Source organism: Suncus etruscus, chromosome 7 (assembly GCF_024139225.1).
Source record: "Suncus etruscus isolate mSunEtr1 chromosome 7, mSunEtr1.pri.cur, whole genome shotgun sequence".
In the NCBI taxonomy this organism is placed as follows: Eukaryota; Metazoa; Chordata; class Mammalia; order Eulipotyphla; family Soricidae; genus Suncus; species Suncus etruscus.
Genome location: NC_064854.1, coordinates 118270744 through 118283975, shown reverse-complemented (window position 1 = coordinate 118283975; position 13232 = coordinate 118270744). Strand labels below are relative to the sequence as shown.

At 50.8% G+C, this 13232-nt stretch overlaps 1 protein-coding gene across 1 annotated transcript; it reads right to left on the bottom strand.

Moving 5' to 3' along the window:
* Positions 1–6068: 6068 nt before the first annotated feature.
* On the bottom strand, positions 6069–12712 carry TMEM42 (transmembrane protein 42). Its single transcript, XM_049777679.1, has 5 exons — positions 12703–12712; positions 11128–11264; positions 10820–11032; positions 6916–7062; positions 6069–6650 (listed from the first exon to the last, which is right to left on the bottom strand). The coding sequence occupies exons 1-5, from the start codon at positions 12710–12712 to the stop codon at positions 6510–6512; spliced, it is 648 nt and encodes a 215-aa protein (XP_049633636.1). The 3' UTR covers positions 6069–6509.
* Between the last annotated feature and the right edge of the window lie 520 nt (positions 12713–13232).

The following is a 13232-nucleotide window of genomic DNA, read 5'->3' as shown; positions in this document are numbered from 1 at the left end:
TGCACCTGTTTGGGCCCAGGTACAACTGCCCTGCCCTGACAGGTTGTGATAGAAATGGTCTTAGGGGGGTTAGGGGGACTTGTTTTCAGTAGCTTGAACTCTGACCATCCCCACCTCCACCAAGAAGTTTAAACTTACTCTGGACTCACTAGAAATCCTGCTCCCTGCCTCTCTGAAAGGATGGGGATGGCCAAGGCAGGCAGTCACACGTGTACAAAAATTCACATAGAGGCCAGAGTGGTGGCACATGTAATAGGGTGTTTGCCTTTCATGCGCTAACCTAGGACAGACGACAGTTCGATCCCCTGGCGTCCCATATGGTCCCCCAAGCCAGGAGCGATTGCTGAGCGCATAACCAGAAGTAACCCCTGAACGTCACCAGGTGTGACCCAAAAAGCAAAAAGAAAAAAAAAATCACATAAAACACACCAAGGCCTACACCAGGAAGATGCTTATAGATACACACATATATATGAGGCTGGAGAGATAGCATGGCCGTAGGACGTCTTGCACGCAGCTGATTCAAACAGATGGTAATTTGAATCCTGGCATCCAGTATGGTCCCCCATACCTGCCAGGAGCAACTTCTGAGCACAAAGCCAGGAGTAACCCCCAAGCGCCACTGGGTGTGACCCCAAAACAAAACCCATATATTTACACACACATCTCATTCTCATTCCTCCAGGAGCAGCCTGGACCCCTGAACCCAGGGTTGTCTGAGACCATGACTGAGGCCTGATTCTGGGTTCTCAGAGTTCTTAAACCCTGTTCAGTGACTGCAGAAGCTGCTCCGTCCACAGTGTCCATCAGGAGAGCTCACACCCCCACATGCTACATTTCTTGGGTCTTGGTCCACGTGAGAGAAGGAGCTTAGCACCGAAGCTCAGCCCTAAGTGCAAACTATTTTGGGCCCCTTATCTATTCCAAGAAGAGAATGATTCATTGCAGGGTCCCCATCACCCCAGTTTATGGAGGGAAGCTCAGTGTTTGTAGAAGCAACCTGGACACTCGGGGAGGCAGAAGGGCTGGGCAGTAGAGCTGGACCTGGCTCACACCCACATCAGGACCCTTCCCTGAGGGGCTGTGACTGTCAGGGAAATACCCTATCTCCCCTGGTTGCCCCTTGGCTCAGGGTCAAGGGCCACATTCACAAAACCCTTGTCAGTGCCCTGCTCAGGAAAGGCAGACAGAAGGTTACTGGCTTCGACAGCACCAGGAAAGCACAATCGGAAGCTCAGGCTGGAGGCCTTTGTGTCCTTGGTCCATACCAGCCTGAGTTTATGAATGATAGTGTAAGAGCTGGTCAGTGTGGAGGTGCAGAGTTCACAGTTTGACCAGTGGGATTTCTGACCACAACACCCCACTAGGGACCCCACGCAGGAAAAAGCAGGAGTTCCCAAGGTGATTTGAGTAAGATAAGGGGGTCCTGGTGTCCATTTCCTGACTAGGTTTGATGTCAGAGGTGTGAAGGAAGCAACAAGAGTTGTGAATGAAGCAACATGGTCCAGAGAAATGTCTGCACAGTGGAAGGAGTGAATGCAGTAGTGCCGCCCACGGTTCTGTCTTCTCTGTGGCTGGTAGGATCATTCTGCCCCTCAACAGTTCCTGTTCTTCGAGGGGCCAAACTGTCCCATTGGTGGGGGGTAATAACCATCCACCCTCACCCTGGAGGCCTCACATGGGTGGTCTAGAGGCTCTCTGTGGCCCTGCCCACAGCACAGCAGTCCTCAGCATCACCCTCAACTCCGCCTTGATGTCATACCAGAAGGTGCCTTCAGGGGCAGAATAAACCACAGCCCCTTTCTCTGAATAAATGATTCTCCCTCAGTGACTCAAGAACTCCCATTTCAGCGAAAGTTGCAAGACTGGACCCTGGACAATATCCTTCACAGCACCTCCAGGAAAACCTCTTTATCCCATTTCCAGTATCTGGGTTGGGGGTATCACTGATTGGATCTCTTCTGGTCATTTCCATTTCTCCAACAGCACCACCTCAGCATTGAAATAAAGTGACTCCATCTCTGGGGGAGAGGACCAACTGGCTCTTCCTGTCTCCCAGGCTGTTCTAGCACCGAATACTTCAGGAAGCTTGGTCAGTAGGCTAGGGGCCCAACGATGGCTGGGCAGTGTGAAGCACAGGCTTTCAAGGGAGGCCTGGATCCAACCCTGGACCTCAGGACTCTGAAGCACTTCCAGGTGTGTTCCCCAAAGAAAAAGTGAATTAGGGACTAGAGAGAGGTTCTTTTTTTTTTTTTTTTTTTTTCCAGTTTTTGGGCCACACCCAAAAACACACACTCAGGGGTTACTCCTGGCTGTCTGCTCAGAAATAGCTCCTGGCAGGCACGGGGGACCATATGGGACACCGGGATTCGAACCAACCACCTTTGGTCCTGGATCGGCTGCTTGCAAGGCAAACACCGCTGTGCTATCTCTCCGGGCCCTAGAGAGAGGTTCAATTTCTGACACTTCATGATCCTTGAACACCTCCAGGAGTGAATCTTAAGCACCACCCTGTGTGGAGCCATCTACACCCCTCACCTCAAAGTGTCTCAAGAGACCGATCACACAGCTATCTGGAACAATTTGATCATTCAGACAAGTTACCAGGGACAGACCTGGAACAGCTTGTGTTAAGAGGATGGCTCCCAGATAGGCACAAGGTGGCGCTGTGCACACATTCTTGTTTGTAGTACACTAGGGTATATATATGTGTGTGTTCATCTGTCCCCATCCTTCCATCCAATCCAGGCTGATGTTTCTAACTATGAAAGAATCATCCCTGAATGCCCGTGTGCCCTGGCCTAGAGGGCCTGGCAGACTGTAACTTGGATCAGCCTCCAGTGCGTTCTCTCTTACTCAGCTGGTTCTTGCCTCTCCCCTCCTGAGTTATCAGACCAAATCATTTCATCAGCTGAGAGATCACCCCCTAGTAGGAAGTGCTGGTTCACAGCAAGAACCCTCGACAATGGGGCCGGAGCGGTGGTGCAAGCGGTAAGGCATCTGCCTTGCGCACTCTAACCTAGGATGGACTGCCTTTGATCCCGTTGTCCCATATGGTCCCCGAGCCGGAGCCGGAGCCGGAGCCGAAGCCGGAGTGATTTATGAGTGCATAGCCAGGAATAACCCCTGAGCTTCACCAGATGTGGCCCCCCCCAAAAAAAAAAATAAAAAACAACCCTCGACAATGTTCTCTCTACATCAGAAATGAGCTTGATGGGATATTTCCTGGGTCCACTTTTCAGTGAGCTGCATTTGATTTCCAATTTGGTACTGCCACCAAATGGAACTATCCTGGAAAAAAAAAATCAAAGACAAATATGCTGTCCCCAATGGTGCTGTGGGGAGGTGAGCTGAGTTGAGGGCCAGGAGACCCAGCTCAGCTTCCTTGGCAGTTTCCACACACTGGAAAGCTAAGCAGAGCCCTGAGAAGCACAGTGGTGGTGGTGGGTGGTGGAAACTTTTGACATAGGCAGATGACTGGTTCCAGACTCAGGGAGGCACTGGGGTGTTGGTTGGGCGGCACGGCCAATTTGGGGGCCCTGCTGAGCAACATGACAGCAGCATTGCATCTAAACTTGAAGGTGCTGCTTCAATGAACAAACTCAGGTTCTGATCTTGTCAGAGCCAAGAGCTGAAGACCACACAGTCTCTTCTGGCTTCTGAAGAATTAGAAGGTTCTGAGGCACTCAATCACTAGACCTACTACCATGATGCACCCATGAGTCGGGGAACATGGCACTGCCTACACCCATTTTCACATCTCCTTACCCAGAACTGCTGGCTCTGATTCTGCCTCTCACCAACTTTCACAGGTTATGTGCATGCACACAACCCTAGTCTGAAGAAATAGTGACCTGCTGGGTTTCCCTAGGGTTACTCAGACACCAAGTAAGAAAGAGCACTGGTGATCTTTCAGGACAAATCAGTAGAGTTCAGTCCTTTGATGGCCATATCAACATGTCAAAATCAGTAAATTCACTATAGTCCATCGAAGAATCAAGAAATACAAGGGGAGGGGCTGGAGCAAAGCTACAGCAGGTAAGGCTCTTGCTAGTCAATCAGTTGACCCAGTTTCATGTCTCAATCCACGTATCCCTGAGCACCATCAAGAGTGAGCCCTGGGGCCGGAGAGATAGCATGGAGGTAAGGTGTTTGCCTTTCATGCAGAAGGTCATCGGTTCGAATCCCGGCGTCCCATATGGTCCCCCGTGCCTGCCAGGAGCAAGTTCTGAGCATGGAGCCAGGAATAACCCCTGAGCACTGCCGGGTGTGACCCAAAAACCACAAAAAAAAAAAAAAAAAAAAAGAGTGAGCCCTGGGGCCAGAGCAATGGCGCAGTGGTAGGGTGTTTGCCTTGCATGCGGCTGACCCAGGATGGACCACAGTACAATTCTCCCATGTCCCATATGGTCCCCCAAGCCAGGAGCAATTTCTGAGTGCAGAGCCAGGAATAACCCGACTGGCACAAAAACAAGAGTGAGCCCTGATTGCAGAGCCAGGGAAAGACCCTGGGCACCAGGGGTGGGGCACAATCACCGATCAGGGTAGGATCAGTAACATAATAATCCCATGGAAATGTTTACATACACAACACCTAGCAGCACATAGAAATTACTCAAAGTAACTCCTGGCTCTAGTATTGAAATCATTCCTGGCAGGCTCGGGGGACCATGTGGGATAACAGGGAACAAACCCAGGTCTGTCCCGGGTTAGCTACATTCAAGGCAACAACCTACCATTGTGCTATCACTCTGGCCCTCAGCTGCTTGTATCTTATCAGTGCAATAGGGCCCACAGGACAATGAGAGCTATATCAGTGTTGAGGGATTGGGAAGATGTTACCAAGGGCAAGGTGTTTGTCTTGCAAAGTCAAGTTTGGATTCAATCCCCAGCACCCCATATATTCCCTCAAGCACCATCAGAAATGATCCCTAAGGACAAAGCCAGAAGTAACCCCTGAGCATAGTCAGGTGAGCCCCCTTCTTACCCCCCCAAAAAAAATGTGTCAAGAGGCAAGAAGCACAACCATTTTCTGGTCTTTAAAATGAAAATAAAAAGGCCAGGGAGGTAGTTCAATGGGCTGGAGTCCATGGAGTGCATACAGGAGGTCCAAGTTTGATTCTAGTACCACCTGGAGTGACTTACGAGCACCTGGCTGGGAGTAGCTTTTAAGCATAACCAGATGCCTCCTTACCCATCCTTGAGGCCAGGGATTGAGTAGGTGAGTCAGGACGTTTGCTTTGCATTCACCTGGCCTGGCTTCCAATTTCAGCACCATATGGTTTCCCGAGCTCTGGGTGATTCTGGAGGCCCTCCATACCGAAGGTGAGAGCAGATGTCACTGACTTGCCAGTCTATTTGGTAGAGTGCTACCCAGAGTGGCCTCTAGACTTTCTGAGCAAACCCTGCAGGTCATAACATGAGCAAAACAAAAGATGCAAATAACAGTATCTCCTCTCTTGTTAAGAGTGTCTAAGGTGGGGCCGGAGAGATAGCATGGAGGTAAGGCGTTTACCTTTCATGCAGAAGGTCATTGGTTCAAATCCCGGCGTCCCATATGGTCCCCCGTGCCTGCCAAGAGCGATTTCTGAGCATGGAGCCAGGAAAAACCCCTGAGCACTGCCGGGTGTGACCCAAAAACCAAAAAAAAAAAAAAAAAAAAAGAGTGTCTAAGGCACCAAAGTGGGAACCCAACTATCATCACAGCTTTGCCCTGGCTCTGGGGGACAGTCAGTCCAACCCAGATTTCATCCTGGGGGGACTTGGAGGGAGAGTCAGGGTCCACCAGGGAGAGGGCAGAACGGAATCCCAGGCAAAGGTGGGAGGCAGAACTGGGGAGAGGAGCCTGCTAGGGCTGACACAGCATACTGGGGTGTGGAGATGGATGAAAGAGGTGAAGGTGATCAAGGGCCAGCTCCAAGCAGCAGCTATGAAGCAGACATGCTGGAGGGTGGCCTAGGCATGACCCTACTCTTGGAGTGGACAGCCACTGGTCGGTACCTTGTGAGAGCTGAGAGAAGCCATCAGGGGGACCAGAAAAGAAAAGAACTAGGATTCCACATCTGGCATTTTAAAATTACAAAAAGGCTTTTATTCGTTCAGTTTTCCTGTCTTGGTCTCAGCATGCAGCACAAACTGTGCGTGTGAGACCACATCAGCGGTCAGGGAGCCCATCTCCAACCACCAGACTGGCCTTTGTCAGGCAACAGTTCGTAGATTACTGGGTGTCCTCAAGCACCACACAGAAAACAAATCGCACCAACTCCTGGGACCGCCCAGAATCCATCCAGCCTGAGAGCAGGAGAATCCGAAGTCCCATCCAGATCTTTCAGGAAGGTTCCTGCAGGGATGTGGAAGCTGACATGGGTGACGCTTTCCTCAAAGCAGCAGCGAGGTCCACACTTGGGGATGCCTGCATCTCCCTCTGCTGATGTCTGAAGGCTGCACCTCCATGAAACCCACTGCAGTTAGCATTGGGGTTCTTTCCATCAGTCTACCAGTTGCCTGGGTTACTTCCTCTTGTGTTGAGAAGCCTCAAGGCTGGGTGGTAGAGTCCGGTGGATAAGGACGAGTCCGCAGAGAATGAGGAAGACTCCTCCCCACCACTGAACCTCCTGACACTCTCCATACAAAACATAGCCCAGGAGAGCCTGTGGGACAGAACCAGCTGTGAGGTTGGGAGATGGCTGGGGTGCAACCTCAACCCCAGCGCAAACTCCCCTTCTAGGGAGTCCAGAAGTCCCAGATGTGAAGCCTAGCTGCCAACAGCAGCAAGTCGATCTATTCACTGCAGAAACATGGATGGTCCCTTCCTCACTGCCAAACAAGCTAGGGTGGTATGCGCCATTCCCGGAGCCCAGTTGGCTCCTGCCCTTCTGGAACCCAGGCCTGGGACAAAGCTCTCAGGCTACTCACCGAGCTGAGGGTGTTAGAAAAGGTCACTGTGACAGAAGCCACCGCCGAAGACATGGAGAAAGTAAGGCCGCGGTTGAAGAACGTCCACATCAGTGTGTTGGTGAGCCCCATCATGACGATGGCCAAGATGGAGAAGGCCAGGCTCATCTGAGGGAGGAATCATCACTGCAACTCTGTCTGGCCCAGAAGCACACCTCAGACCCCTACCAGCCCAAGACCCTTCCACAGGCTTCCCTCTGATAAAGGACTGTGCCACACCACAGCAGCACAGCAAGGCTTAGGGGAGAGAATGCAGGGATGCCTGGCTCTGCCATTGAGCTGGCATGGACCAAAGTGGATTAGACTGAAGTGGATTGTTACTCCCTAGCCAGATGCTGAAGCCTTATCACTTTTGGGTGTTCCACCCCACCCCCACCCCCGTGGCAGGAACCAACGGTCTTGGGTCTGTGGTTTGGGCACATCAGGGTAGAGCTCTCTGCCACCAGCAGGCCTGAACCAACTATATCTTCCTTCATGTGTGTGTGTGTGTGTGTGTGTGGTTTATTTTGGGGGTCACACCTGGGTGTGTGTGTGTGTGGTTTTTTGGGGGGTCACACCTGGCGGCACTCAGGGTTACTCTGGCTCTGTGCTCAGAAATGGCTCCTGGCAGGCAAGGGGGACTATACGGGATGCTGGGATTCAAACCACCTTCCATCCTTGATCAGCTGCATGCAAGGCAAACGGCCTAATGCTATGCTATCTCTCAGTTCCCTATCACTTCCTTCCTGACAGAAAACAGCCTCCTTGGGCAAGTGGCAATGAGCATTCTTGAGCTTCTGCTTGAAGCAGACTCAGAGGATGGGATATACTCAGCTGTGATTCAGGAGGAAATGCAGTGCCAGGGATGGATACCCAGCCTCCTATATGCACGGCATGTGTTCCAGCCAGTGCTGTGCTGTGTTCTAAGTTATTTTTCATTTATTCCTTAGGTTCTTTGTACAGATCCAGCAGCCCAGGCTTGGGGCCAGAGCAATAGCACAGCAGGTAGAGCATTTGCCTTGCACGTGGCTGATTTTGGTTTGATCTCCGGTATCCGATATGGTCCCCTGAGCACCACCAGGAATGACCCTCAAGTGCAGAGCCAGGAGTAACCTGTGAGCACTGTTTGGTGTGGCAAAAAAAAAAAAAAAAAGCAACAACCCAGGCACTAAGAAACTTTACTAGCCAAAGCTGACACTATGACACTATTGGAATCCAGACAGTAGAATCCAGACTTGGGACCGAACTCTGTCCTACTCGCCAGCTGAAGTTATTTGCTGGTGCCCCAGACACTGTTTGATCAAATGCATTTTGCCTTTTTTTTTTTTTTTTTGTGGTTTTTGGGTCACACTCGGCAGTGCTCAGGGGTTATTCCTGGCTCCAGGCTCAGAAATTGCTCCTGGCAGGCACGGGGGACCATATGAGACGCCAGGATTCGAACCAATGACCTCCTGCATGAAAGGCAAACGCCTTACCTCCATACTATCTCTCCGGCCCCTGCCTTCTTTTTGAAAGGTGAGAGACTTGAGAGAAGAGTTCCCCCACCCCCGGTGGTGGGAGGGAGAAAGAAGGGGAAGAGAAAAGTTAATCCAAAGTGTTCTCAGGAGGGCCAGAATCTTCACCTGCAATTCTCAGCCAACTGGGCCTGTGGTTCAATGCAATGACCTCAGGATGTGGTACTGCTTAGGTCTGAGGTATCAGGGACTACCCAGTCCATTACTGGGGTGTCAGAAGTCTTCAGGGATATCTCCAGTGGTGCTTAAGGTACCATGTGGTAAAAGGGATAGAACCAGGACCTGTCACATGCAAAGCCTTAACTCCTATACTACCTTCCAGGCCCAGAAGAGAGGGACCCACCTGCTGGTGCTCAGGGTTTGCTCCTTTCTCTGTACTCGGGGATCAATTCTGGTGGGGCCTGGGGGATCGATCATATGGTGCCAGGCATCAAACCCAAGACTGCTGTGTGCAAGGCAAGCATTCTTCTTGCTGTACTATCACTCCAGCCCAAGAAATCAACTTTTTGGTTTGTTTTGTGGCCACACCCAACAACACTCAGGGATTACTCCTGGCTGTGCTCAGAAATCGTTCCTGGCAGGCTTGGAGGACCATTTGAGATGCTGGGGATCGAACCCGGGGCAGTCCTGGGTCGGCTGTGTGTAAGGCAAACATCCTACTGCTGTGATATCATTCTGGCCCCAGAAATCATCTTTAAAAGTCTCTTACATCAGAACCAGAGAGATAGTACAATGGACCTGTGGTACATACAATTGTCTTACATGGGTCAACCTGGTTTTGAGTCCTGACATTCCAGTTCCCCTGAGCATCGCCAGAAGTGATTCCTGAGTTCAGAGCAAGGAGTAAACCCTGAGCAATGCTGGGTCCCAAAATAACAATAACAAGTCTCCTACACAAAGTATGCGCAGGATCCTCTTATTTGGTTTTCAATTAGAAATCTGTCCTAGTAATGGGTAAAGACACTTGCCTTGCACATGGCTGACCCGGGTTCAATCTTAGATAGCAGATAGGATTCCTTGAGTACCGCCAGGGGTGGCCCACATACAAAAACAGCAATTTGCTTGAGAGAGCTGTTCAGGGCAGGGCAGGGCAGGTGACTGGTGTGGGGATAGGAAAGGGCACCTTTCTAAACGTGAAACTCTTTTTTTTTTTTTTTTGTGGTTTTTGGGTCACACCCGGCAGTGCTCAGGGGTTATTTCTGGCTCCAGGCTCAGAAATTGCTCCTGGCAGGCACAGGGGACCATATGGGGCGCCGGGATTTGAACTGATGACCTCCTGCATGAAAGGCAAACGCCTTACCTCCATGCTATCTCTCCGGCCCCTAAACGTGAAACTCTTAAACCTGTAAATGTTTACCCAGCGGCCAGTTCTATAAGGTCTTGAGGAAGAGCCTTCTTCCTAAAATTTACACAAGACCATCATTGCACCAGTGGCTGCCTTTGTATGGAGTTATGCAAGCCTCTAACTAGAACATGCTAGAAAACTCAGTCATTCATCAGTCAAGGACCTCCAGCATAGCAGCATTCGCTGAAGAGGCTGAAGGAAGATTATTTAAACAATCAGGCTGCCCGGGTCAGGATTCAATCCTGACTTGCACATACAAGCAAATCTTTTCAGCATGTAGAAAGGAGCCCACTACTCAGGATCAAAATGACAAAGGGGTAGGGGGGGATGCTGAAGAGACAGCACTGCGGTAGGGCATTTGCCCTACGGTCAACCAGGGAAGTACCCGGTTTGATTTCCGCAGTCCCAAAAGGTCCCCCAGCCTGCCAGGAGCGACTTTTTGAATGCAGAGCCAGGAGTAACCCCTGAGGAGCGTCGCTGGATGTGGCCCCCAAACCAATCAATCAATCAAGTTAAAAAAAAAAAAGTGACAAAAGGAGCATGCCCAACCAGATCTGAGAATACAGCTAATTCCCCAGGCATAGAGAGGAGGTTGAAAACTTTATTGGGTGGTGGGGGAAGAGGACCCACACACGGGGTTTGCTCAGTCAGGGTTCACTCCTGGCTTTGCATTAAGGAATGAATTACTCTTGGTACGCTTGGGGGGACGGTATGGGATGCTCAGGATGGAAGTCAGGCTGGCCGTGTGCAAGTGACTTCGAGTCAAAAAGTGGAGAGACACGAAAGGCTTGAGAGAGGGAGCATGAGTGGCTGGAGTGAGTGAGTGAGTGAGTGAGCGAATGAGAGCCCAATCGGGGCCTAGAATTTGGGGGTGCTGGGCAAGGGATCAACAAAGGATTCCACCGCTTAGGTCTCTGACCGCCTCCACCAGACCCGCCGCAGAGGCCAGAGCGCACCCGGACCCTCGGCGCCTCCTCGCCTGCGAGCCCGAGGCAGCCCCGGCCCCTCGCCCCGCCCGAAGCCCCACCTCGCGGCTGAAGGCCAGCTTGGCCGAGGCGGCGGCCAGGGCCCCGAAGGCGCCGGCGCACAGGCAGTTGAGCACGCCCCAGAAGCGGCGCCGCATCGCGCCGACCTGCAGAGGTGTGCGGGGAAGTCGTGGCGGGCTTCGGGATGGCGGCTGCTTCGCCGTTTGCACCAGCGTGGAGCCGGACGCCCGCCGTGTCCGCCATTCGCGGGCGGAATACAGTCACGTGACCCTGGACCCACGTGATCGTGGTGTCGCTCGGTGTGACGTCACGCGACCCAGGCGGCCAATCGGGAGGCGCGAGAAGGTACCTGGGGCTGAGGCTTGGTCCGGAAGTTCGGGAGTTGCGGAAGTGAAGGTCGCGTCTGATTTACGTCACGGCTTTGGGTCTGGCTGTTTTTAAGGCGGTGGCGCGCGCTTTCCGTTCTTGACCGCTTGGTGGCGCTGGCTCACCCCCACTCGGCAACCCTTAAAAATGACGCTTCCGGGGCCGGGCGGTGGCGCTGGAGGTAAGGTGCCTGCCTTGCCTGCGCTAGCCTAGGACAGACTGCGGTTCGATCCCCCGGCGTCCCATATGGTCCCCCAAGAAGCCAGGAGCAACTTCTGAGCGCATAGCCAGGAGTAACCCCTGAACCTCACAGGGTGTGGCCCAAAAAAAAAAAACCAAAAAAAAAAAAAAATGACGCTTCCGGACCGGAGCGGTGGCACAGGCGGTAGGCGTTTGCCTTGCACGCAGCCGATCCAGAACTGGTGGATGGTGGTTCGAATCCCAGCGCCCCATATGGTCCCCCAAGCAAGGACCGATTTCTGGGTGTGGTCAAAAAAACAAAACAATATCAAAGGCAATTCTGATCTTTAAAAAAAAAGGCAAAACAAAACAAAAAACCCAAAAATGCCTTTCCCAGGCTCCACTTACTGTCACTGCATCAAAACCTAAAATGACTATAAAGTCGATACAGCTGCACCTTCATAGAAAAAAATGACTCGATCAGAGGCACCTCTAGATTCGCAGAAAGGGGATCTGGTTAGGCCACTCAGAAAAACCACAAAGCCTCTTTATTTTATTTTTTTATTTAAACATATTAAAAGTTTTTATTTATTAATAATTTATTGATTTATTTTTTTGGATTTTGGGCCACACCTGATGACGCTCAGGGGTATTTAAACATATTAAAAGTTTTTATTTATTAATAATTTATTGATTTATTTTTTTGGATTTTGGGCCACACCCGATGATGCTCAGGGGTTACTCCTGGCTCTGCACTCTGAAACCACTCCTGGCTTGGGGACCATATGGGATGCTGGGGATTGAACTGTGATCTGGCCTAAGTTAGCGAGAGCAAGGCAGACGCCCTACTGCTGCACTATTGCTCTGGATAATTTTAATTTTTGTTACATAAATCTTGGTTACAAGATTGTTCAGATTGGGGCCAGAGAAATAGTACAGTGGCAGGGCATTTGCCTTGAACCCAGAACAGACCTGGGTTCGATTTCCAGCATCCATATGGTTCTCCGATCCTGCCAAGCGCATTTCTTTCTTTTTTTTTTTTTTTTTGGTTTTTGGGCCACACCCGGCGATGCTCAGGGGTTACTCCTGGCTGTCTGCTCAGAAATAGCTCCTGGCAGGCACGGGGGACCATATGGGACACCGGGATTCGAACCAACCACCTTCGGTCCTGGATCAGCTGCTTGCAAGGCAAACGCCGCTGTGCTATCTCTCCGGGCCCGCCAGGCGCATTTCTGAGCAGAACTAGGAGTAACCCCTGAGCACAATCAGATGTTGCCCTAAAACCAAAATCAAACAAACAAAATGATTGTTCATCGTAAGTTTTTTTCCACAGATAAAATTGTTCATGATTTATCATGCAATGTACAACCATTTTTACCAGAGCGCATTTCCGCCACTAAAGTCCCTTTCTCTTTCTCTGAAGCCCTCTTCCCTCTCACCCACCCTCCCCACCTGCTTCTAGGGCAGGCATTTTACTCCCCCACCCCATCTTCTTTATTGGCACTGGTTTTGCGGAGAAATATGAGAAGAAAATAGATAGCCCCGTGAACCAGAGCACACGAGGATGACCAGAGTTCAATCCATATGGTCCCCTGCGCTCTACAAACTGTATGTGAACACAGCCCACCCACCCCCAGGTTCATTAACTATAAATTATAAAATCATTCCACTTAAGTTTTCTTATTTTACCATTTACAGTTGTGCAACTATCACCACAAAGTGGATTTAAAAGATTTAAAACACTTCCTCCCACTCCCTCTGAAATTATTCTCATCTTCACCCTATCCCCAATGATTATTTGCTTAGTCATGCCAAAATTTCTTAATGATCAATAGTAACTGAACATTTCTACATATGAAGAAATATTACTTAACAATAAACATGAAGGGCCCGGAGAGATAGCACAGC